Source organism: Rutidosis leptorrhynchoides, chromosome 4, assembly GCF_046630445.1.
Source record: "Rutidosis leptorrhynchoides isolate AG116_Rl617_1_P2 chromosome 4, CSIRO_AGI_Rlap_v1, whole genome shotgun sequence".
Lineage (NCBI taxonomy): Eukaryota > Viridiplantae > Streptophyta > Magnoliopsida > Asterales > Asteraceae > Rutidosis > Rutidosis leptorrhynchoides.
The window spans coordinates 460855868-460881472 of record NC_092336.1 but is presented as its reverse complement, the minus strand read 5'-3'; the positions used below and the strand labels follow the sequence as shown (position 1 = coordinate 460881472).

At 36.0% G+C, this 25605-nt stretch overlaps 1 protein-coding gene across 2 annotated transcripts; it reads right to left on the bottom strand.

Moving 5' to 3' along the window:
• Positions 1-975: 975 nt before the first annotated feature.
• Positions 976-10897, bottom strand: LOC139844444 (CHD3-type chromatin-remodeling factor PICKLE-like). Of its 2 annotated transcripts, XM_071834666.1 has the most exons (31): positions 10815-10897; positions 10466-10535; positions 9457-9600; positions 9238-9375; positions 9000-9154; positions 8753-8914; positions 8423-8667; positions 8240-8335; positions 8011-8147; positions 7710-7910; positions 7527-7634; positions 7368-7418; positions 6845-6944; positions 6599-6741; positions 6394-6491; positions 6096-6234; positions 5791-6027; positions 4906-5028; positions 4692-4801; positions 4522-4603; positions 4231-4425; positions 3987-4131; positions 3765-3870; positions 3578-3652; positions 3232-3293; positions 3063-3139; positions 2813-2943; positions 2415-2733; positions 1778-1910; positions 1612-1685; positions 976-1524 (listed from the first exon to the last, which is right to left on the bottom strand). In XM_071834666.1, the coding sequence occupies exons 3-31, from the start codon at positions 9595-9597 to the stop codon at positions 1216-1218; spliced, it is 4092 nt and encodes a 1363-aa protein (XP_071690767.1). In that variant the 5' UTR covers positions 9598-9600; positions 10466-10535; positions 10815-10897; the 3' UTR covers positions 976-1215. The 2 variants fall into 2 exon arrangements, with proteins under 2 accessions (XP_071690767.1, XP_071690768.1); XM_071834667.1 differs by lacking the exon at positions 10466-10535 and having other exon boundaries at positions 10815-10892.
• Between the last annotated feature and the right edge of the window lie 14708 nt (positions 10898-25605).

Sequence of the window (25605 nt, the reverse complement as noted above, 5' to 3'; positions counted from 1 at the left end):
AAATTGTACCTGTTAACTTCGGTGATCATAATGTGTAGAATAACATAAACGTAAATATTTCGGCATATTTTGTTGATAGAGTATGGTCTCGAAGAACTTTCAATATTACCAAACGACCTTCAAGAACACAAAATGCTCATTATGCATCATTTGTTGCAGCTTCACGGAACCTTTAGTATTTTATATTTATTTTAGCTCAACCAGACGTTTATAAGACAACGACGCTTTGCCCTCTCCTAATAAATTCCATCCGCGAAGTAAAATTATTTTATTGAACACAACTCCGTTCACATTAATACAATATACCTTACCTCTGGAGCTCTATCTTCTAGTAAAGCACTGCGTAAATCTGTTTGGTTTAGAACATTGATATTGTTATACAAACCCATCGAATCAAAGTAAGCGTGTCATTCCACTTATCATACGATCAACATCATCTAGCATTATCGTTGGATGTCTTTTCCACTTAAATGGATAATTTTTCAGTGGTCAAATACATATCATCGATGCTACATAGCATTCTGAAATACCATGTAACTCGGCATGTCGTTTGCATATTGAACAATTTTTCCAGTTTTTATCTTTGCAAAACAATAAAAAATCAAATACTAGTATCTTTTTTATTCTTCCTTTTACCTTTATTCCACCAGCGAATAATGCTTGTTATTATTAAAATAAGACTGACCAACATTTCTTAGTTTACACTTCATAAACTTTTAATAATGATGCCAGATCTAACTTTAAACTAACTCCAGAAAAAGTTTGACTTTCAATTTTCAACTAGTTAAGCTTTTTAGTATAGTATTTTAGAACAAAACATAACTGCATATTAATAAACTATAAGTTAAAAGCATAAGCTCGATTATTCACATTAAAAACCTAAAACAAATCAGATTAATGCATATTAACTTTTCCAAGCACCAAAAAACTGGAAATTTATAACGTTCAACATAATAATAAACTCCAAATATAACAATAATAATAATGGAGCCAAAATATTTTAGTTCCTATGGTCAACAACAAAGTCAACTATTCAAATCAACAACATTGGTGTTTCCTTGGTGAATCAACAGCTTACACAATCTTAAACACCTAATCCTCGTAATAAACTTTGATTAGTAAACTGAAATCATGGCTGAAGGAGATCTAACCCCACTTTTGTATAAAACTTCATATCTTTTTGAAAGTCTAACAAGAATTTATAACAATAGTGTCCTACTCCAAAACAATGACATCATCTCCTTGCCTTTCCACACTTGACTTATCTTGTCCATCAGGCAATACATCTTCCATTTCCACGTCAGCACTTGTAGTACCATTTGCTAGACTGGCTTCATGATGAGCTGTACTTGAAGTTGCCACATCACCATTGCTTTTCTTCTCATTTTCAGTGAGGATTTTGGTTAATTCTTGATGTATAGCTTCTAGTGGTTGAAGATTCTTTTTAATCTTGTTACCCGCGGGTTTGTTGGACAAATACGCCTCAACCGAATCGAGAGCGTTTTCTTCAACTACCTTGCACATCTGAAAAATGTACAATTTAAAGATTACAAAACCCGTTTAACAAATAATGATAAAACGTTATGATAATTTAGAGAAGTGGTTAATTACCTCGTTATAAAGACGGGCTGTTGCCAAACGATCTTTGTTATCATCACAAGCAGCCACAGATATATCCTCTGGAGCTATACAAATACATAGAGATATATTGAAATCAAGGAATAAACTGTAGTTACTGCTATCGTTTTGTCTTATATGACTATATTCAAACACTTACAGAGAATGTCAATTTTAGGCAGTTGACCAATCATCTGGGAAGATGTTTCATTGTGGTTTGTGGCTATTTTGTCTGCAACCTTCTGTTCAGTCTCCATATCATCATTTCGAATCTCATTGGGCTTTTCGTCACCCTGTTATCATGTTTAACAAATCACCAAATGAGCAACCAAAAACATAAATAAATGGAAGATAACACGTTACGTCCTGGAAAATCAGTGAACTTAATAAACATAAGAAAATGAAATAAAAATAATAACAATAATAAGCAATAAATAACTAACAAATAATAATAACAGACAAGAGAACCCATGAAAACGAAGGTGAGAAGATGGGCAGGTCATTTGGGTTGGCATTTGGCAAGGGGTCAAAATGGGGGTTTGCCCATAAAGCTTTTTCTGTAAATCTTTTATACAATAGCAGTGGTAAAAAAAGGTCAAATAAAATATAATATCCATCTACTCAACGAAAATATATAAGATATTCTAAGCAAAAAAATAGATCATTCTGGGTGAAGTTTGAGTAGTTTGCGTTTGAGATAATAAGCAAATAAAAGAATACAGGTATACAGGTCTCAAATACATTGCAAAAAACGTAACAAACATTTAAAGAAATAAAACGTGTAACAATCGACTTACAAAGTATTCTTTTTGATATTCGGCATTAAGTCCTTTTTCAAGGAGGAGGACCCGTTTCTTGACAAACTCAACCACTCTCCTCTGCATCTCTCTAAAGTGATACAACGCATTATTTGCAGCAGCAGTATCTTGCGGTTGCGTACCTCCCAAATTTGCGGTTTGACCATCAACACCACCGCTTCCCGGGGTGGTCAACTGAGGTTGAGATGCACCAGGGACGGTCAAATTTACACCAGGGAGATGCAACTCTTGACAAATTACTTCTTGCACCCTCAAATCCTTATCGTCAACAATAGCTTGCCATCTTCCATAACCATGCCTACAAAAAAATATTTATTTTTTTTTTTAGAACAGAATCAAATGGAAAATAATTTATTAATATTGAAAAATTAAATTACTTTAAAACAGCACGGAGTAGGGTGCGATCATGCTCTTCCTTCCAGAATTTTAAACCTCGTAAACCTGGATAACGATAAATGATGTCGTCTGTGAAAAGGGGTGCAGATGGACTCTCTGATTTACACTTCACCTGCAGCAGTAAAAAATAAGGGCCCACAAAAGATTAGATAATTGAAAAGTAGACAACAAAAAACACATTTAGCTACATAAATTTGTATAGTTTGTTGTTCGTCGAAGGCTGGAACTTACTTTATCTCTTACAAGTAGCAAGACTGCAATCCTGACAAGTACGTCCTCTATTCTTAGCCCTTCTTTCGGCACACCATCTGCAATGAAGATAAGTCATATAAATGATTAGGTTTTATGATGGAATACAGTAGAGTGACAACTAATTATGGTTCTAACCACAAAAATTTACCTGAAAAAGTTGTTGCATCTGTAATATCTTCGGAAATGTGCGACAAGAAAAGAGTTCCATAACTGCATAATGTCAATTATAAACCAAAAAACCATTTTGAATATTTCAATCTACTAACAAAAACCTTTGCACAAACATAAAGCTTCCAAATGCACATTTCAGAATGCAGATCAGGATGGACATTTTAGCTTAATAGTCTTAAAATATATTACTATTGTAATACGGTGTGCATAACGTTGATGCACAACTATAACAACTCTTGGTAATCTTTAAGAAGTCCCATTAAAACAATCAAACGTCAAATGTAATGGAATTAAAAGAATTTTGAATCTGGCATAACTCTTACGCTTTAATTTCCTCATAACTCTTCTGCTTCAAGCGTGAAGTAAATTCAGCCCAATCAAAGTCTCCAACCCCAAATCTGCAACACAGCAAACATAGTTACTACCATCAAAAAGGTGTATATACGTCATTTCATTATATCTCTTAATATTTGTCATTTTATCTTTGTTTATCAAATTAAAAGAATATACCTCATCAAGATTTGAACAAACTGGGCCCGTTGACTTGGATTGAATCCGAGTACTCTGAAGGCTTTCCCTTCACCTTCCATAAGAGGAAGTAGCTCAGCATTGTCAACTGTTAAAAGAGATTAAAATAACCCATCATCAAATGTTCTCAACCTTTATATAATAATAACATAAAATAAAACTTTGCAAGTTATGCAAAAAGTTAAGTATAACCAGAAAACGTACCACGTGTTTTCTTCCTGGTAGGCTTTTTCACAGGCGCTGTTCCACCCGAATTTTCCCCATCAGATAACTCAGCTTCGTAATTATCGTCAGCATCAGAACTTACATCTTCCAAACCAGCAAGATCATCATCTTCAACAGACACCATCTGAACATTAAAAAAACATCATTAAAAAAGATCTCAACTTGGTTTATTAGAATCATGAAATTGCATGAATTAAAAGGAGAATTCAAAAAGGAGACCGACCTGTTTACGACTTCTTTTTCCTTTACCCATTGAATTGAACTCCTCAATTTTGTGTTCTTCATATCTGTCTTTTAAGAGTTCTTCCCAATAACTCGATCTTTCGGGATTACTTGCTCCACTTTTGTTCTCTGATAACGGCTCCATGTCGTCTTCCATTCTTGATTCTACCTCCTCAATGTATTCAAAATTTGCCACCTAATGATAAAACAAGATAAGTGGATCATAAAATTACAATCTTTATTCTAGTAATATACTTGCCAATAAATGTCAGATTGCAATGGGAACAAGAACCTTAAAAGCTTTCAAAAACCCGGATTCTTCTGCTTCATCCATTGTAGCATTTTCATCTTCAGTGTAATCACGGTTTAGTAATCTATCAATCAAATTATAACAATTACAAAGGTAAAAACCAATATGCAGAAATCACAAGTATAATTGATTGATAATACAACAAAAATTACCTATCAATAGCGGCATCATCATAATGAATTTGTCTTGATTTCATCGCCTCGTCATTCTCATCAGCAAATAATTCCTTGGAGCCATATCTAATGATATCATCCAGCTCTTCCTACATTGTAATAAGATCATTCTAAAATGTGTACCGACAATTTTTTTTATTCTCAATGCAATATATTTGATCTAAAAAATGGTGTCCAGCTGTAAAAAACATACCTGGTTGATGTTTTGATTTTTGAGCTTGCCAACAACCAAATGCTCTAACACCATTTTCTTCTTGGTCATCTCCATCATCCTTTCTTCGATTGTTCCTCTTGTTATGAGTCTGAATATCATTACCTGAAAATGGTGTTTAACAACAATGTTAGAAATATATACAAAAAGTGGGTGTTAGGGTTAGCTGCTTAAGAGGACTTTTTAGCTTATTTGAGGTGAAAAGCCAGTTTCTTCCCAAAATTTTAGCTTTGTAACTTTTTTAAGGTGAAAAAGCCAATTTGTGAGCCCAGTGAGACAGAACTTGAAAGAAAAAGAGCATTTCAAGCATATAAGCTAACAAACTGTTAAGCTTAAGCTCCATCACATTAGCTAAGCTGCAAACCGCCACCACCACCCCCCCCCCCCCCCCCCCCCCTCCCCTTCTCCCCCCCTTCCTCCTCCTCCTCTTTAAGGGTGGCACTTTCAACCCATTCACATAGGATCAGATCGATTTAAGTTGTGCTAAATCTTCAATGGGCCAAGAAACTAGCTAACGTCGTCAATTCGGCAAAATAAATAAATTAACCTAGCTAAAAGAGGGACGGGCCAAACGGGACAATAGAAAATAACCTAGCTAAAAGAGGGACGGGCCAAACGGGTCAACCAGAAATGAACTAGTTAATAAGGGAACATGTAAAATAGGCCAAATAAAAAAAACACACTAGCTTAAGGGGAAATGGGTCAAACAAATATTACTCTTGCAGGCGTAACTAATGCAATAACTATTGATACAGAACTCAAAAAATAGCGCTTATGTTTTGGGTCAACCAACCTGGCCAGCGTGTACTAAAAATGACCCATGCTATGAATTCAGAAAGAACAAACCCTAGTGTAACGATAACTGACCTTATTTTTCTGTCCAAGACGATGAGCTCTAGCCATAGCTTGTAGATCGGCATGAGGGTTCCAATCGCTGTCATAAATAATAACGGTGTCTGCAGTCGCAAGGTTTATACCAAGACCACCAGCTCTAGTAGATAGCAGAAAGCAAAATCTTGAGGAATTAGGGGCGTTGAACCTATCAATTCGAACTTGTCTTTCTCCACCACTAACTTTTCCATCAATGCGTTCGTAAAGCCATTTCTGAAAAACACATAAAAATCAGACCAAGTTCAAATTTTTAAAAGGTCAAACTTGTTTACAGTCCCTACCTTGTTATTGCAATAATCTTCAAGCAAATCCAACATGTGCTGAAATTGTGTGTATATTAAAACTCTATGCCCTTGTTCTTTCAGCCTCACCATCATTTTGTCCAATAGCTGCAATTTCCCAGAAGTTTCCAATAATTGTCTGCACAACGATAAATTTTAGCCCAACTTATAAACAGTTTCTTATCACCAACAAAATAATAATAATAATAATAATAATAATAATAATAATAATAATAATAATAATAATAACAGTAATAATAATAAATAGATAAATAAATAAATAAAGATAAAAGAATACTTATAAAACTCATTGGTGTCTTCCGGTTCAACTCCCTCCAGCATGAAAGGGTGACAACAGAGCTTACGCAATTCCATAACCACATTAATAAGAGAAATCTGAAATTCAACAATAAACATTGTATGTTAATTTAGGTCAAGCAAAAATAATAAATTTATTTCACAATTATAATTATAATTATGAATATGAATTATTATGAATTCACCTGAGCACCACCCCGGCGAGTTAATAACTGATAATTACGAGTTAGAATTGCCTTGTAGTATTCTTTCTGCTTGCTACTTAATTCTACACGTAAAATGAGCTCCTTTTTAGGAGGTAGCTTCTTCATGACATCTTTCTTCACTCCTAGTAATTTTAATCACCCAAAAAACACAAAAGATTAGTATTATTTTATTATCAAGTTTAATTCAACTTAAATAAAACGTGCATAAGTTTTCAGGATGTTTACTTCTTAGAAGATGTGGGGCCAACATCGTATGGAGCCTTGAAACCTGCTCCTCTTGATTGATATCCTTGAACTCTTCCTGAAACTCCTCCAAACTTGCAAACTGCAATATATTGTAATAAAATTAGCACACAAAAACAACTAATATACAGCCCTTTTCAATGTAATCAAACATTGAAATGGTGTCAAAATGTTATGTATTTCATTTCCAAGTTCCAACCAAGACCCCAAAATGGTGTAAAAATATGGAGCAACACCATTCACCCCACCAAATGTTTATGAAAGCAATTGTTCTATACAACCAACAAAAAAACAATTAATTCGTAAGAAAACTCTTATTTAAACGAGCTAACTGAGAAATTTAAAGCTGATACCATATTGTTATGGTTTAATTTTTCTATTAATCTCTGCTTATGATTGTTATTAACAGTCTAACTAATTAAAGATTGCTTTTAAATTTTAGGCGAAATCGGAGATGCTTTAAAGTTACAGACAGTCAGTGCTAAAAAGTTTCAGTAAAACTAACCTTCCCAGCATCAAGAAAGTGCATAAGCATGAAAAGTTCGTCCAAATTGTTCTACAAGACATTAGCAATATATATCAAAATTAAAACCAAGGTAACACGCTTAATATATCTCATAAAACAAACCTTGACCAGCATGAATGACACTACACTACAACAAACCTGAAGAGGGGTTCCGGTTAACAATGTACGATGTCTAGTGTCGAACTGTTTCAATGCAGAAAACAACTTCGAATCCTTATTCTTAAGACGATGGCCTTCATCCACTATCTACACAATTAGAAAAAATACGGTAAACAAACATGCAAATACTCTAAACATTGATTTAAAAAGTCAAATAATTACCATGGTTTCCCAGCTTATTGCCTTCAACGACCCGTTATCTATGTTGATCATTTCATAAGATGTCAATAGTACATCAAATTTAATCCTATCTTGCTTACTTTCACCCGACTTTTTCTTTTTGTCCTTCTTAGAAGACCTTGGGAAATAAAATTCATATTCTTTTATGACATTACGAGCAGCAAGCGTTCCAACATACATAACCTGCAGCACCAAACTTATTCATTCTTTAAAAAAAAAAAAAAAAAAAAAACTGACATAACCTATCTAACTGTTCAGTATCATGAAAGATTGTGTGACTTACGACGTTCATATGAGGTGCCCACGTGGCAAATTCACGCTCCCAATTTCGCAACGTGGAAAGTGGTGCTACTACTAAATGTGGGGACACATTTTCTTCATATAAAGAAGCTAAAAAGGCAATACTTTGTATGGTTTTTCCTGATTTAAACATGAAAATTAATATTTACTGTAATAAAACAATCATACACTGATAAAAACTAGAAAAAATTTGAAGATCGAGAAATACATACCAAGACCCATCTCGTCTGCAAGTATCACATGTGTTTGTTTGGACCAAGAAAAACGTAAGAAGTTCAATCCTTCAAGCTGATACGGGTGAAGCTCACCTACGATTATACCATAAACATTTAACAAAATTTAAAAACTTTATATAAAATAATAACAGAATCACGAAAATGAAACACTTTGCACACCTCCAGGAAGAAATTCGGGGCTTTTTTCAAATTGCTGAAATTCTTTTGCCTTCTTTTTTAGGTCAGCAGCATCACGAATATTGCTTTTTTGTTTCCTTAGTTTGCGATGTTTAGACTGAAGTCTATTAAAATTTTCAATTTGTTTTTGAAATGATGAGATATCTGACTCTGATTCCCAATAACATTCATCATAGTTAAGACCTACCCATTTTACTAAATATTCCTTCTCCTCACCTTCTTCTTGCCTAATTCAACAGAATACATACTTAATTTTAGTACCCGTTAAAAAAAAATTCTTAATTTTAATATTTAATTTGTAAAAAAGTTCACCTGCAAGCAAGAATACGGTCAACCATTGTATATTCTGGCCTAATTGCAACAAAATCATCTTCTGAGCTGTTTCCCACTGGCATATGCTTGCGAAAATTATTAACTCTTGTCCTTAAACGAGGCAGTTCCTTGTAAGCTTTTATAAACTCCTTTTCTGGCACCCTATATTACAGACGATTTTAAATTTAAAAACATCCAAAAAAGGAAATATTAGAATAAGTATGATGTTTAATACAGTAACATATACCATGTGCAGTGGAGATAAGATAGTCCTTTCCATTTAACAAGATACTGTTTTACAAATATCTGCTTCGAACCAAGCTTGGATGCATCGCCATCATCAGCAATCGTAGGCCGCATTTCACAGTCCAAAATCTTTTCAATATCATTCAGAGGATTAACCTACAAGTACAATACATTAATAAAATGAAATTGTAGTATATAAAAGTATAAAATGAAAATCTTTTTGATATTTTAATACATACGCATTTTGGACACCTCCATTGAGTAGGAAGAGGAGCTTTTAGAGGCGGTAGTAAGCACTTAGGATGGTATTCGTAAGTGCACGTTTCACAACTGAGTAGATTCCCAGATTCACCACACACGTTACACGAATCTTCTTTCTATAATTCAAAAAAAGTACATATTACCTAAATATATGCAAATGCATGTGTAAATAAATATTCAATATGTGTTGTATGTACCGAATCATCTCTAATAATCTTCTCGTATTGCTTGGTTTTCTTGGATTTATCGAGTAGATCTGACTCATCATCTGATTCATCCAGACTATAGCGAGGCCTTGAGTCTGATCGAACACGAAGTCTCTCAGCTAAACTACTCATCCTCTGTAACATAACCAACAACTTTATTATTACTTTTCATTGACCAACAAAAAACAGTAATAAGTTGCTATAAAATGAAAGAGAAAGCATGTTTATAAAAGTATCTTATTAAACTCAACTTTTGTGTTTGAGATCAGATTTTTACAATGAACAGTCCGTAGAATTAAACAAATGTGCCCCAAAAGTATGTGTTTTTTGTTAAAGGGCAAGATTATATAACGAAATTTGTATAATTGCCATAATGGCTGCCCTCAAATGGTAAAAAGATAACGTGTGAACATTTAAAGTAACCCTAATAATAAAACCGATCTAGCGTTGTTAGGGCCTTTTAAGGTAAACCTAGTAAATCTTCTGTATTACTTAACCACCATAAAGGTAGGGACTTCGTGAACAAGATCTGGAATACAAGTTAACTTGAATACTTTAATTATGACTTAAACTTAAACTGGCATTTAGAATACAAAATTAAAAAGCAAATTCAAGCATAAATCGAAGACTCTTATGATGAGCAATTTAACTGAAACATGAAACCCTAATATGTTAAACCTTGCATTTCTCATTGATAGGTATTTATAAAGTTAGAAAATTCAGATGCACACTTATAAATTCCTAAATCAAAAAATCACTAGGGGACCGAAAATGTACGAAGTTAGGGTTTTTAATGGTCATTAAAAAATAAATACAAAATATCATGTCTACAAGGGTTACCTGTACACAGCAATTACATGCTACAAATTCATACAATTAGAAGAAATGTAACAAGCTCAATTTTAAAATTACAAAACCCTGAAAGCAAATAAAATGCGAACCCTAGAAGCATGTACTTTTAATAAAACAAGAAATTTTAAAACAATTTAGCAAACCTTACCTGAAAACACACCGATCTAGTAAATTTAGGGTTTCAGTCACAGAATCAAAATTCAGCAATGATTTCACAACTGCAGGGGAACTGGGCGTTAATGTTTCACTAAATCTGAAATTAAAATGCGAACGCGTGTCTGTATGTATGTATGTATGTATGTATGTATGTATGTATGTATGTATGTATGTATGTATGTATGAAATTAAAAATAATTGAATTCAGTAATTATTAATACTACCTACTAATATAGATATAGAATAGATGATTAATAATTAATAATCAACAATCAACAATAAGCTAAAAATAAAAAATAAATAAGAGTGATGAATAGATGGTAATCCGTATAAAATTTGACCTGATGATGACCAGATTCTGTGTTTGAATCCCAGAATAAAGAAGTGGATGAATTTGGGGAAAACCTTGAGCGTAAATAAAGTTATATTTCTCTCTTTTTTATTTTTCATTACACCTCTATTTTTTCACTTTACCATTTTTTATTACCTTTTTCATTTAATTTAATTTAATTTTTTATTTTTATTCTTATTTAATTTAAAATTTAAAATTTAAAATTTAAATTTAATTTAAGTTATTTTGTTTCCGAAAAACAAAAAACTTTATTGAGAAATAATGAACATTTATCGAAACTCACAAATAAACAAAAATGGGCTAGCCCGTAAAAACATGAAAACAACCCAACAAACTAATGAAACAAAAAAATGGTACAAGCCCAACAAAACAAATAAACCATAAACCAACTTCTTAACCAAGCACAAAAAAAAAAAAAAAAAAGTCAAAAATGAAAACAAAACCAACTAAGAACCTGAATGATCGACCCCTCCAAACAAATTACTAATACACTTACAAAATTTTTGACTAAGCTTGTACTTATGAAAGGCTTGGGAAGTTTACCATTCACTTCATAAATTTGAATGGCTTTACCTCACGATTGGAAACGAAATAATCATATAAACCTCTGTCGTCGAGTTGGGAACCGAATCACCAACCTCATCCACTTCAACCATCTTAACCAAGTTTATCCAAAAGTCCAGCACCATCACCAACATGAGATAAGTTTACATCCGAATCAGATATAATGGACGCCGACGACCCCTTTAGAATACCCTTGCTCGCAAGCGTCGAAGGCGAGACACAAAAAGAAACCTCCATTTAGCCCAACCTCGAATTCAAAGAAGCATTATGCAAAAGAACATTATGTATGTACCTCACGCAATTGTACTCGCAATCCTCACTAACGCGAGAAAATTTAAGATCAAGAGAACAAAATAGTGGCGTACCACGCCCAAACCATAAAGTGCATCAATCACCGAAGCAAATTGATACAAATAAACATTGATGTCAGGTGAATATCGAAACGACGAGACCAACAAATCTGGATCACGATTTAAATCGATCGGAGACCTCTCAACAATAGCTTCGAAGTGATCAACATCGCCATATAAACAACGGTCCAATTTTAGGGAGGTTCAAAACATCTTTATTCGGTTGAGTGAGCAAATCATAAGGAAAGCCATCACCGGGGGGCTTTATCAAGAGTAAAAACGTCCTTAACCTCTTCAATCTTAAATTACACGATTCATTGGTACACCTATCATGGATGTGTGTACAAACATATGAACCACGCCAACATTAGTACAAGCTTGACGCAACTTGCTCGAAGATTTTGCCACGCTAAGAACGTCTCCGAAAACTCCAGCCACACTCTTAATACTATCCAACGAGACGGGTTCTTCCTGTGTGCCAAAAAGAATAACATAATCTTTGTCTTATACCAAAGTGATATTCGTGTAATTCCGACAATAAGAGTCGAATAATCACGTTCGAAAAGTGATACCACGATTCAATGATATATCCGGTCATCGATTATTTTACCCTACACGAACAATTTTTCCAATAGTATCTTCACCCATCCACTAGCTAACTTACCAGTTTATTTTTATTGGATCATAAGCCCCCAAGCTCGAAAAATATCAAATGTTGTTGAGTCCCCAAAGTAATTAAGGATTTAATTATGACAAAAACAGCAAATATGTACACTAAAATGTTATGTGCAGCCAACATAGGTTTAGTTATATATAGACAGCATTTGCTGTTGTGTCAAGTGTTTAGTATGCTGCCTAGTCTACCAGCACAAGGTAGACAGTGTTCTTCATTTAGCACAGGATGAGTGCCCAGAAAATCATGAAGATCAAGTAACTCAGCACAGAAGAACTAGCATGGCTGATAAGTAGCATACTACACAAAGACATCTATGCTCCATTACAAGCATAGTGGTTTTCTGAGTGGTCTACATCAATTGTACTATTCAACAGAAGTCGAAGACAAAGTTGAACAAAAAAGGACACGTGTCGGCAGCTGACAAGTGACCTTACAAGACCACGTGGGAATGCAGAAGTTTAACGCATGTGCAGACATGTGTAATTCTTTGTCAATGCCTAAGGAACACAACATTCTATTTGTTTATTCAAATAGTGGTGCCAAACCGAATTGGTGTGTTCCTGCAAATAGCTACCAAAGAGGAAAGAAGAGAGCACGCTCTCTGATGCAATTGTCTCCACAAGTACATACATCCTATGTACCAATGGACAATGGAACAATTACCTGGATAATAGGACTACTATAAATAGAAGTATCCACTATTGTAACAGTTAGTGGTGTGGGTTTATTTATTTAGAGTCCAAACTTGTAATAGCTTAAAGATATCCTCTATAGCTATAACTAAGGTATAATCTGTACCAACCAACTATCATTCCGCCAAGGATAGTCGTAACTCTTTGTGATTCATATCAATAAAGAATAAACAATTGAAAATTACCTTTGACTCTAGTTTAGATTACTTGCTTGAATACTAAACTGCTATAATTGTTAAGTTAAACAAAAGAATTGTATTCACCCCCTACCATACTCCCGTTGTTAATCAAGGGACCAACAACTGGTATTAAAGCTTCAGTCTTGATAATCTCATATCTTAGATCTGAATTTTCTAATGGCTGCATACACCAATACAACTTACCTTGAAAATGGGTCATCTAATAGACCACCTAAATTTGATGAAGATGAGTATGAAACCTTGAAGGCTAGGTTCTTGCCCCATCTTGAGTATGTTGACCCACTCATGCCTGGCATTGCTACTGATGGTCCATTCATCCATACTGAGATAATTGATAGTATCCCTGCTACAGCAGGCACTCCTGCTATTCCTAGCACAGAAGTTGTTCTCATCCCATATAGATGGGATGTTGAGGACAAACGTCGTGTTGGACTTGACCCTAAGATAAGAACCTTGTTAGCTATAACATTACCTAACCATTTGTTCAAACTGATTAAGGGAAAACTAAATGCTAAAGCTATGTTAGACTATCTTGATGTTACATATGAAAGTATGGATGAGGTTAGGCAAAATAAGATTATTGCTTTGAAAAGAGAATATGAAATGTTCTTTGCCTACAAGAGTAAGACCCTTAAGCAAACCTTCATTAGGTTTAACTCCTTAGTTGCTGACCTGCTTACCTTGAAAATCACCTATACTGATTTTGAACAGGTTAATAAATTTATTGACTCACTGCCTGCCAAATAGAAACCTGTTACTGACTGATATTGCTTTAAACATACATATATTTCGACGCAATATCATTTATATTTCATCAGTATTTATCGAAACGAAGACATTCAAATGCATAATTCACGAGAAGAATGACAAAAGTAAACGCGAGCTTGAAGTTTGATAAAACAACGATAAAACGACGGATTTAAACCAAATATATATCAAGATAATGTTTACCCGAATGCAAGTTCAAGATGATCGAAGAGAAGAGTTCAAATGAAAAGTTCCAAGTCGATATACGTAAACACGGGATCAACAGAGAACAAACGAAAAAATAAAAATAGTAAAACTGTCGACTACTCTTACGTGAAACGTGTGAAGGTTTACGCGAAACGCGTAGTATTTAAGTCTTACGCGTATCGTGTGAGTGTCTACGCGAAACGCGTAATCTCCTGTCCAGATCCAGATTCCAAATGCAAATGGGACGGCTGCTTTTGTGTTTAATATAACTTACTTTTCAGCTTTACAGAAGAAAAGGAATTAACAGCTCAAAATTTACCTACTACTTGAATCTCAGACTCTTATAATACGGAGTACTACTTACACATTACAGGCAGACACAAGACAGTAGATAATTCATACAACTCAAAAATTCCACACAACCTTTTATTCTGTTTATTTTTCCTTCAATTACTCTGTATTAATTTTAATTTCCAAAATTCAATAATTAGGATAGTTTTAGTTTTAAGGGTGTATTGTTCGTGATTAAGGGTATTATTGTACGCGCTAAAGGGATATTGTTATTGTAATTTTCTACCGTTTAAAGTAAATGAGAGTGAAGACTTTCGTAAGTATATCTTATTAAAATTATCGTTATCAATTTTTATCGTTATTATTATGTTTGTAGATTTATATTTTCATGTTTACCCTAGTATAATGAGTAGCTAATTTCCCTAGTGTTTGCTTAGATGTAGAGCCCCTAGTGAAATGGATTGTTATCATTTGTAAAAATTAAAATGTAACTCTAGTATTTTTAACATTGAGCCTAATTAAAAGAACCATTATTATGTATTTGGATATTTAACCCCTGTCACTTAATTTGTTAGATTAAAATAATGAAAGTTATTTTTATTTTTATAAATTAAGCTTCAACATTAAAAGTGATCTAGACGAACTTATAACTAATTTACTAACACTAAATTAAAAGTAAAGTTCGGTGGTTTGGGTAATATCACTAGTCATATAATAGTGAAATTGTAAAAAGGGAAACCGTTATGATTTGGGTTTTGGCGAAGGTCAAAACTGGGTTGGGTCTCAATTTAAATACTTAAGGATTAGTAACTATCTAAATATAATCTAATGAAAATTAGATTTAATTTAGTTAGCCAAAACTTTATATTTATTCGAAAGGAAAATATAAGTTTTATACTAAACATTTTAATACGAGCTTAAACTTAAAACAATCCATGAATCTAGAAGTGACACATTTAAGTAAACACTCCCATTTATATATTGCTAATTATTATTATTATTATTTACGTATATTTATTCAGTAAAACAAAAAAAAATTATACAACATTATAATTCAGTTTAAACATTACTGTTTTGTCACATCGATTATATCATACGCGGATCCTGTATACATCACACGATACGCGTACGTTTTAACACACACGCGGAACGCGTATATCATTACGCGAAACGCGTAAGTATTAATACGAGTACTGTAGCAATTAGGTTAAAATCTAGGGTTTTAAATATTTTATTATTATATTTAAGTTATTAATTTATAACTAGTATTTAAGATAATAATTTATAATTAGTAATTAGTTTATAATTAGTTAATTATTATAATTCCTATTAATTTATATTAATTTTATTAAAATATGTTATTTAGTTAATTTAAATAAATTTATATTATAATTGCTCAAAACAAAATTCTAATTAATTAGTTTTATTAAAAGTTATTATTTTATTAATTATCATTTAGTAATAAACTTATTAGTATACTTTCAATTAATTCACTTTTAAGTTAATAATTATAAATAATGTATTCGTATAAATTAATAAGTAGTTCACTTAAATTAGGATTAAGTTATATTTTATTATTATTATGTAGTATTATAAATTCCTAATCCAAAACCCCCTTTAAATAAGTTTAACCTCAAAGACTATTAAAAAATTAATTTGAACACTATCTCCCTGTGGAACGAACCGGATTTACCAACAAACTAAACTACACGGATAGGACTAGTTGCCTATATATGTTTGAAACCAACCTAAATTCATTAAAATATTATATATACAATAAATCAATTCGTGTAACAAAACAACTCAAATTCGTTCATAAATAAAGGTACTGTTTCAACGCATCACTGACCCCTTAAGAACCACTCAGACTTTAAAGAACTTCAACATGTATTCTCTCTATGGTACACTTTGGAACCATGAGAAGGCAGAGGCCAAACTTGAACTTAACTTAAAAGAAAACTTTAAGTCTGCCCCCACCACTTCAAAATCTGTAAAATCAGATGATACTGCTCTTGTTGCTACTGCTAAAAAGAAAGCTCAAAAAGCTTTACTGGTTTAAAAGTTGATGGCAGAAGAAGAGACAGCTGAAGATGATGAGGGTAGTGGTACTGGGTCTGAGGAAAGCAATGATGATGATGATGATGATGTTGAAGGGTTTGCAGAAGGTATGGCATTTCTGGCTAGGCAGTTCAAAAAGTTCAATCGTAATAGGACCAACAAGCCATACAAAGTGAGTAAGAAACCAAGTGCTAGGTATGGTAGCAAATCAATCAAGGGACCCAAATCTGAGTGTTACAATTGTGGGAAGATTGGACACTTTGCAGCTGAATGCATGTCGAGGAAACTTTCATCACATGCTAACTCCTTCTCAAAAGCTGAAAAGTACAAGAACAAGTACAGGGCAATGAAGGCTCATATGAAGGAAAACTCAAAGGCTGATAAAAAGGAGAAGAACCCAGTAAAGGTACTAGTTGTTAAGCATCATGATTGGGTTGAAACCAGTTCATCTTCATCTTTTGATAGTGAAATTAATGATGATTGTGCTAGTTATGCTTCTGGTAAAAAGCTATATTTGATGGCCAAGGAGGTTGAGGAGTTTGACGAGGATGATAATGGTAGTACATTTGTAGCTGACATGAGGGAAGCTGACTTAAAAAGGGGATTCACCTCAATGGAAATATGAAATATTGTATAAGATTGATAATTTTTGAACTTATACTGATGATGAAAAAGCTGAAATGTTTGACTATCTAAGAGTTGATTTATGCAGAGGCATTAAACGCGAAGAAGTTTTTAAAATTGATATTAAATCTTTAAATGAGAAACTTAAAGGCAAAATTGATGAAATTAAAATCGTAAAAGATGAAATTTCCAAGCTTGAGAAACAAAATTTTGCTTTAAATTCTCTTCACGTTGAGGCAGCAGAAGTCAAAGACCAGCTGAATAGTCTTAAAAAGATTGTTGTTTCATGGTGTACATCAGCTCAACGCACGGCCAAGTGTGTTAATGGGCAGGTGTCTGCCCAAGTTAAAGCTTTCTTTGTCGGTGACTATACTGTTGCTGCTCTTGCAGAAGTTGCTTTTATGGACCCTACTCTTGAAACTGATCCTGAAGCTGTCTTGTCAAACACTTATGCCAAGATAGTTAAAGGTAAAAAGGTCTTAACAAATAAGTTTGTCAGACCTACAGTGACCCCACCACCGTTCATGAAAGATATCTTGGAGAGTGAAGTCAAAGCTAAGGATATCAGTATTTCAAATGATGAGATTACTGATCCCTCAAGCATTTACTACATAACCCCTAAAGAAAGATAAATCAAGAAAGAAATAACTGAAAATAATCGAAGAAATTCAAAATCAGTTAAATCTTTAAGTTGTTTAATCTCTTAGCTACTGTGCAGGGCATTCAAAACAAGCAAATGTGGTATCTCGATAGTGGTTTTTCGAGACATATAACCGGATGTAAGTCCCTGCTGATGGACTATCAGGAAAAAGATGGTCCAATTGTTTCATATGGAGATAATTCGTTAGGTTATACAAAGGGTTTTGGTACTTTAACAAATGGGAATGTTACTTTTTCAAATGTAGCATATGTCGTTGGGCTTAAACACAACTTACTCAACGTAAGCCAACCAATAAACAAAAGTAAGATAGTCCAATTCAGAAGGAGAATTGGCACTATTGTAACACCCCAAGATTTAATACCTGGGGGAGCACTAGAGTGCTACCACGTGTTTCGGGGTTTCATTCAAGTTCGTGTGTCGACACCACATAGGTCTTATGGTGAAACGTGTGTTGTGGCACCGCGGGGTTAGTGCAAAACATGTGTCGTGACACTAACGGTTATTGTGAACGATCGGTGGTTCCTCTAACGAACCGCTCCCTAGTGAAAATGGTTAACCATTATTGTGTTGGACTTTTGTACATGTTGCGTCTTGCATGCTATTTGGACTAATTGTGCTAGGTGATTGTGGTACTTAGTGTTTATGCATATATTTAATGGTTGTGCGGTAAGTCAAGTTAGTAAGTTGTATGCATACTTGTATACTTATTCTTCTCACTAAGCTTTGCTTACTCTCGTTGTTTTTACTATTAAAATAGATTGTGGCACCTCGAAGGACAAGGGTAAAAGTTTGGCCTAGCTCGTTTGTTGCGGATTTAAGAAGGGGCTTTTGGTAATGGTCCCGACGGTCATGCTCATTAATGGGTCATTTTGGTTAAAACAATTGATTAAACTTATGGGCCTTATGTACCCGATGATGTAAACAATTATCTTGTTGTATTTTTTTTAAACTGCTTTTGAATTTGAACAAGTGATGTATGTAACCTATGAATGTGGTGGTTTAATTCTAGGGGTGTGCGTGGTACGGTTTCGGACCAAACTTGTTCGGCTCGGCTCCGTATCGAATCCCAATTTGAAGCAAAAACATGGACCGAGGACCAGACCAAATATTATCGGTTTGGTTCGGTACGGTACGGTTCCGGTATTTTTAGTGTTTTTTTCGGTTTTAGTCCTGTTCGGTCCGGACCGAAGACCGAAAATTTGTAAAATTATGGACCAAGGACCGGACCGAAAAAGCTCAATTCGGTTCGAAATCTATTCGGTCCGGTACGGTCTTCGGTTCTTCCCGTACCATGCACACCCCTAATTAATTCAATGTAAAAAAAAGTGTCGTATTTTTACAAGTTAATTGTTAATTCGGTTTGGGGATAGTTTCAAGTGGTATCATAGCATGACCTAAGGGATCTAGGTTGCCTCAGGACAGGAGCCTAGACTTAGATTGAATGGACATTTTATGCATGACTTTTCGGGTTACGGGACCAAGGGATGGTTGTAGGCACTTTAGTGTGTGTGCTTGTTTAATTGCGTGTATTTGATTAACATCAAGTGAGATGTCATTGTATTAAAGAGTTTGATAGGATGCGCAAGTGTATTAATGATTGGCCACCATTAGTACCGTTGCACATCGTGTCAAACGAATGAAGTACAACGAGCTTCAAGCAAGATGGGGTTATTAAGTGTGTGCGGTGAATCTTTTATCATGATCTAATCTATTTTAAATTATAGAATGAGTACACGAAGTGTAGTGGATCTTGAGGGTCCGAGTCATGAGAATGCGAATAATGATGATGACCTCACGGCCAAAATTGAGGCCGCTCTTGAGAGTTACTCCGCGGTATTCACCGAGAAGGTGAAGGAGATATTTCAACAAACTGTGGATGAACAAATCACTGATCTCATACGTGAACGTGTGGGTGAGGCGGTAAAGGAAGAATTTGAAAAGAGGTTTCCAATGCCTCAAGTCGAAGGAGGTGCCGACGAGGGGTTCCTTAATCATGGTATTCCCGACAACACTAATGTGAGGGGGTTTAGTTACAAAGATTTCAAGTTAACTAAGCCTCCAATCTTCGAAGGGAATCCCGATCCTCTCATAAGCACTAGGTGGATATCTGATGTTGAAGGGTGCTTCCGGGTAAGTGAATGCCTACCCGATAAAAAGACAAGGCTTTCTACGAGCCTATTAAGGGGTGCGGCGAAAACTTGGTTGGATGATAAAATTTTGGTGATGGCTGAAGGGCTTTTTATGAGTTTGTCTTGGGATGATTTCAAGATCGAGTTCTTTTTGGAGTATCGCACTCAAGCCGATCTTAACCGAATTCGGAATGAATTGCGAAATTTGAGACAAGGGTCAATGGACCTAAACACTCTAAAGGCTACTTTTCTTGCTAAAGTACAGTTTTGCCTCGAATATAACGGGAACAACCGTATGTTGATGAAGGACTTCCATAAGACTTTGAATGATGATATGCGTAAGAAGATTAGTCTTGGCCACGTTAAGTCTTTTTCCGAGTTGTTTGATGTGGCTAAGGGTATTGAGTCCGATGTCCCGAAAGCGAGTGATGTTGCTTTTAGTAAGAGGAAATTTGAGTCGAATAGTGCGCCTAGTAAGAAGGCGAAGAGTGGAGCCGAGAGTGTGGGGAGTGTAAAGAAGGGTGGTTCATGTGATAGTGTTCCAAGGTGTTATAATTGCGGGCAAAGTGGTCATTTAGCCCATGATTGTACTAATTCCTCTTCTAAGATGATTACTTGTTTTAATTTTCGAAAGGAGGGTCATCAAAAATCCGAGTGTCCTGATTTGTGTTGGGTAGAAAAGAGCAACGACAACACAAGCGGTTAGAAAAGGCGGCTGGGCTCGCGAGAGGTCAAAATTTCATGATGACTACCGATGATGCTAGGAAGTCCAACGAGGTGGTTTCAGGTACTTTCTTGGTTAACTCTAAACCCGCTAAGGTTCTATTTAATAGTGGTGCCGATATGTCGTATGTTTCCTTAAAATATGCGGCTACTTTAGATTGTCCCTTATGTGATCGAGACTTTCCTTTGCAAGTAGAGATCGCGGATGGTAGGTTCTCGGTGGCTAATGGGGTATATAAAAATTGTGTTATTGATTTCGGAACCGAGAGGTTTGATATCGACTTGATTCCTATTACCTTGGGTGAATTTGATGTCGTGGTGGGTATGGATTGGCTCGATCATAATAGAGCTAATCTTGATTGTCATGAGAATTTTGTAAGGGTAAGAACCCCAAGTGGGGGAGAGCTAATCGTGTATGGTGAAGCTCGAAAGCGTCCCGTGCCTATTTGTACTTATGCTCGGGCACGTTGACTCGTCTATAGTGGAGGTATGGCTTATCTAGCCCATGTGGTTGATACTCGAGATGAGCCACCTTCCATTAAAACTATTCCTGTTGTTAATGAATTTGAGGATGTTTTTCCCGACGACTTATCGGGTGTTCCGCCGGTAAGACAAGTGGAGTTTCGCATTAATTTTCGGGGGCAAATCCCATTGCCAAAACTCCCTATCGATTGGCACCAAACGAGATGCGCGAATTGTTGAACCAAACCCAAGATTTGTTACAAAAGGGTTTTATTCGACCGAGTAGCTCGCCATGGGGTGCTCCAGTCTTATTTGTGAAGAACGATGGTAGTATGCTTATGTGCATTGATTACCGTGAGCTTAATAAGGTGACGATTAAGAATCGTTATCCGTTGCCTAGGATTTACAATTTATTCGATCAACTTCAAGGTGCGCATTATTTCTCTAAGATTGACTTGCGATCAGGTTATCATCAAATGCGATCCATGAAGAAGATATAGAGAAGACGGCGTTTTGGACGCGTTATGGGCATTTTGAGTTTGTTGTGATGCCTTTTGGTCTTACGAATACGCCTGCAACATTCATTGACCTTATGAACCAAGTGTGCCAACCTATGTTGTACAAGTCAGTAATTGTGTTCATTGACGACATACTCATTTATACAAAGAGTATGAAGGAGCATGAGCATCATTTGCGTTAGTTGTTGAAGATGTTGCGTAAGGAGAAGTTGTATGCGAAATTCTCTAAGTGTGAATTTTGGTTAAGGGAAGTACAATTCATTGGCCATATTGTGAATCACGAGGGGATTAAAGTGGATCCGGGGAAGATTGAGGCGGTTAAAGGTTGGGAACGGCCGACTACACCTACAGAAGTCCGAAGTTTTCTCGGATTGGCCAGTTATTATTATCGGTTTATTCAAGATTTTTCCAAGATTGCTTCATCATTAACGAAGCTAACTCGGAAGAATGTGAAGTTCGAATGGGGTAATGTACAAGAAAATGCTTTTCAATTATTGAAGAGCAAATTGTGCCAAGCATGGTGTTAGTGTTACCAGAAGGGGTGGAAGACATGGTGGTGTATTGTGATGCCTCGATTAGTGGGCTCGATTGTGTTCTTATGCAAAGGGGTAAGGTGATCGCTTATGCCTTGAGACAACTAAAAGAGCACGAGAAGAACTACCCGACTCATGATCTGGAGTTGGTAGCGGTGGTTCATGCGTTGAAAATTTGGCGCCATTATCTTTATGGTGTTAAGTGCATGGTTTATTCGGATTATAAGAATTTAAAGTACTTCTATGATCAACGTGATTTGAACAACCGTCATCGGCGATGGTTGGATTTGTTGAAAGATTATGACCACGAGATACTTTACCACTCGGGTAAAGCTAATGTGGTTGCGGATGCGTTAAGCAGGAAGAACCAAGTTCCAAGTTTGCAAGTAAAATCATTGCGAGCGATTCTTTCAAATGAATTTCTCGAGAAACTCGGTGAGGTTCAAATTGAGGCAATTGTTAATCATAAGCGTGAAGAGCGAATTCAAGGACAAACGGAGTCGATTGTCCTAGGTACGAATGGGTTATTGTGCTTTCAAGTCCGGGTGTGGGTGCCAAAATTGGGTGGACAATGCGCGGTGCTACTCGATGAGGTGCATAAATCATAGTATTCTATTCATCCGGGTGCTACAAACATGCATCTTGACTTGAAGAAAGAGTATTGGTGGCCGGGTATGAAGCGTGATGTGGTTAAGTATGTTGTGCAATTTGTTACTTTCTTGCAAGTCAAGGCCGAACATCAAAAGCCATATGGTATAGTGCAACCGTTAGAGATCCTGAAGTAGAAGTGGGAGCATCTTACCATGGATTTTATCACTAAGTTGCCAAAAACGGCGAGAACCCAATATGAAACAATTTGGGTAATCGTTGATTGGTTGACGAAAAGTGCCTTGTTTCTTCCCATACACAAGACGATTTCATTGGAGATATTGGGAAGGTTGTTCATTAAAGAGGTGATTTCGAGACACATGGTACCGGTGTCTATTATTTCGGATCGAGATACGTGTTTTACTTCTCGATTTTGGGGTAAGTTTCATACCGAAATGGGTACTCAAGTGAAGTTGAGCACCGCTTTCCATCCTCAAATGGACGGCCAAAGCGAAAGGACCATCCAAACCTGGGAGGATATGCTTCAGGCGTATGTAATTGACTTTGGTGGAAGTTGGGATGAGCATTTGTCATTGGTGGAGTTCTCGTACAATAATAGCTATCATGCTAGTATTGGAATGCCACCGTATGAGGTGCTCTATGGGCGACGATGCCGAACCCCGATTTTTTGGGGCGAGATGGGTCAAAAGGAAATTGGTGGTACCGAAGTGGTTCTCGAGACGAACCAAAAGATTGATGTGATTCGTGCCCGCCTCAAAGCGTCATAAGCTCGGCTAAAGTCGTATGCGGATAAGCGGAGGTGACCAATTGAGTTCAATGAAGTTGATATGGTAATTCTTAAAGTGTCACCATGGAAGGGTGTATTAGGTTTCGAAAGAGGGGAAAACTTGCTCCTAGGTTTATTGGACCTTTTAAAGTATTGGCTCGTGTTGGTGAAGTTGCGTATCGTTTGGAGTTACCCGAAGAGTTTGCGGGAATCCATAACACATTTCATGTTTCCTATCTTCGCAAGTGTCTTGCAGATGACTCGATGTGGGTGCCGTTGAACGAAATTACTTTAACTAACAAATTAGAATATGTGGAAGAGCCGGTTGCTATTCTCGATGAGAAAGTTAAAGAGATTCGAAATAAGAGCTTGCAGACTTATAAGGTGCAATGGCATCACCGAAAGGGGTCCGAGTGTACATGGGAATCCGAGGATTTTATAAAGGAGCAATTGCCTTCGTTACATGCTGCGTTGATCGCGGGGACGCGATCGGGTCCAAGTGGGGGAAAGTTGTAACACCCCAAGCTTTAATACTAGGGGGAGCCGCGCCACGTGGCTCCAGGCCACACCGCGGCTATACGCCATATCTGGTGGTTGTGTTTAAAAGCTACTGATATCAATTTGTACTGTGAGCCGCTCCGCGTGGAGAAAATGGCACGCCGCGCCTCCTGCTTTGAGCTGAAGGATGATTTTGGGATATCTTCTGATGTCGATTTACTCTACAAGCCACGCCACGGGCCAGGAGGTCGTGACGTGCCTATCTGTGGGGCAAAAGGCTGAATTTTGCCTTTAAAAAGGGTTTAAGTGGGGGTAATCTTGTCTTTTCACTTAAGAATGGCCTTATGACTAGTGAACCAATTTTAGACTCACTTTAATTTCCTTTTCACATCGATCAAACACTCTCAACTATTCTAGAGTGAGAAAGCTTCTTTAGTGAGAGAAAGCTTGATTTGAGGAAGAAGATGTTGAATTTCTCCAAAGTGCAAGTGTTAATCTTCTTCATCTCGTTCCTAGCTATCTTTTGATACTAGTGGTAAGTCCTAACTCCGATTTTCATTTGAATTTGAGGTTAGGGTTTGTGATTACATATTCTTGATATAACCCATATAGCTCACAAATGGGTGTTTGAAGCTAGTGTGGGTGTTGGTTGACTCTTGTTGGTGGGTTTTGGGTTGAAAAACGTTCTGGTCTAGTTAGGGCTTGCAAGTTGGGGTAAAATCACCAGTGTTAGTGATTTTGTTGGTATTTGGGACCCAATGGTGTATGTGTGGAGGAATGATATGGGTGTAGACTCGATTTGGGTCAAAATGGGTCTTTTGTTTGAATTGGGTCTTGAGGTGCTCCTAGCACTTGATTCTAAATTGTATTTTGGTGTTTTTGGGACCAAATCACTAGCCATTAGTGATTTGGGGGTATTTGGGTCTTGATTGACTTAGTTGGAATGTTTAGTGCAATTTGGGTTGAAATTGCACTTGGGCCACTGTGGGTCATTAGAGCTATGTTTGATTTAGCTTGTTATTATGCGTAATTGATAGGTGACTTGAGTCGAGTATGTAGTGAAGCTAAAGTGTTGGCATTTGCTCAAGTTGGCAAAGGTGAGTGGAATATTTATGCATCTATGTGTATAATTTACTTGCTTGAGTTTGTTGTGGTTTAGTGTTGCCGCATGCGTCGGGGTGCACTAGAGTGCTACCACATGTGTCGAGGTTTCATTCAAGTTCGTGTGTCGACACCACATAGGTCTTATGGTGAAACGTGTGTCGTGACACCGCGGGGTTAGTGCAAAACGTGTGTCATGACACTAATGGTTATTGTGAACGATCGGTGGTTCCTCTAACGAACCGCTCCCTAGTGAAAATGGTTAACCATGATTGTGTTGGACTTTTGTACATGTTGCGTCTAGCATGCTATTTGGACTAATTGTGCTAGGTGATTGTGGTGCTTAGTGTTTATTCATATATTTAATGGTT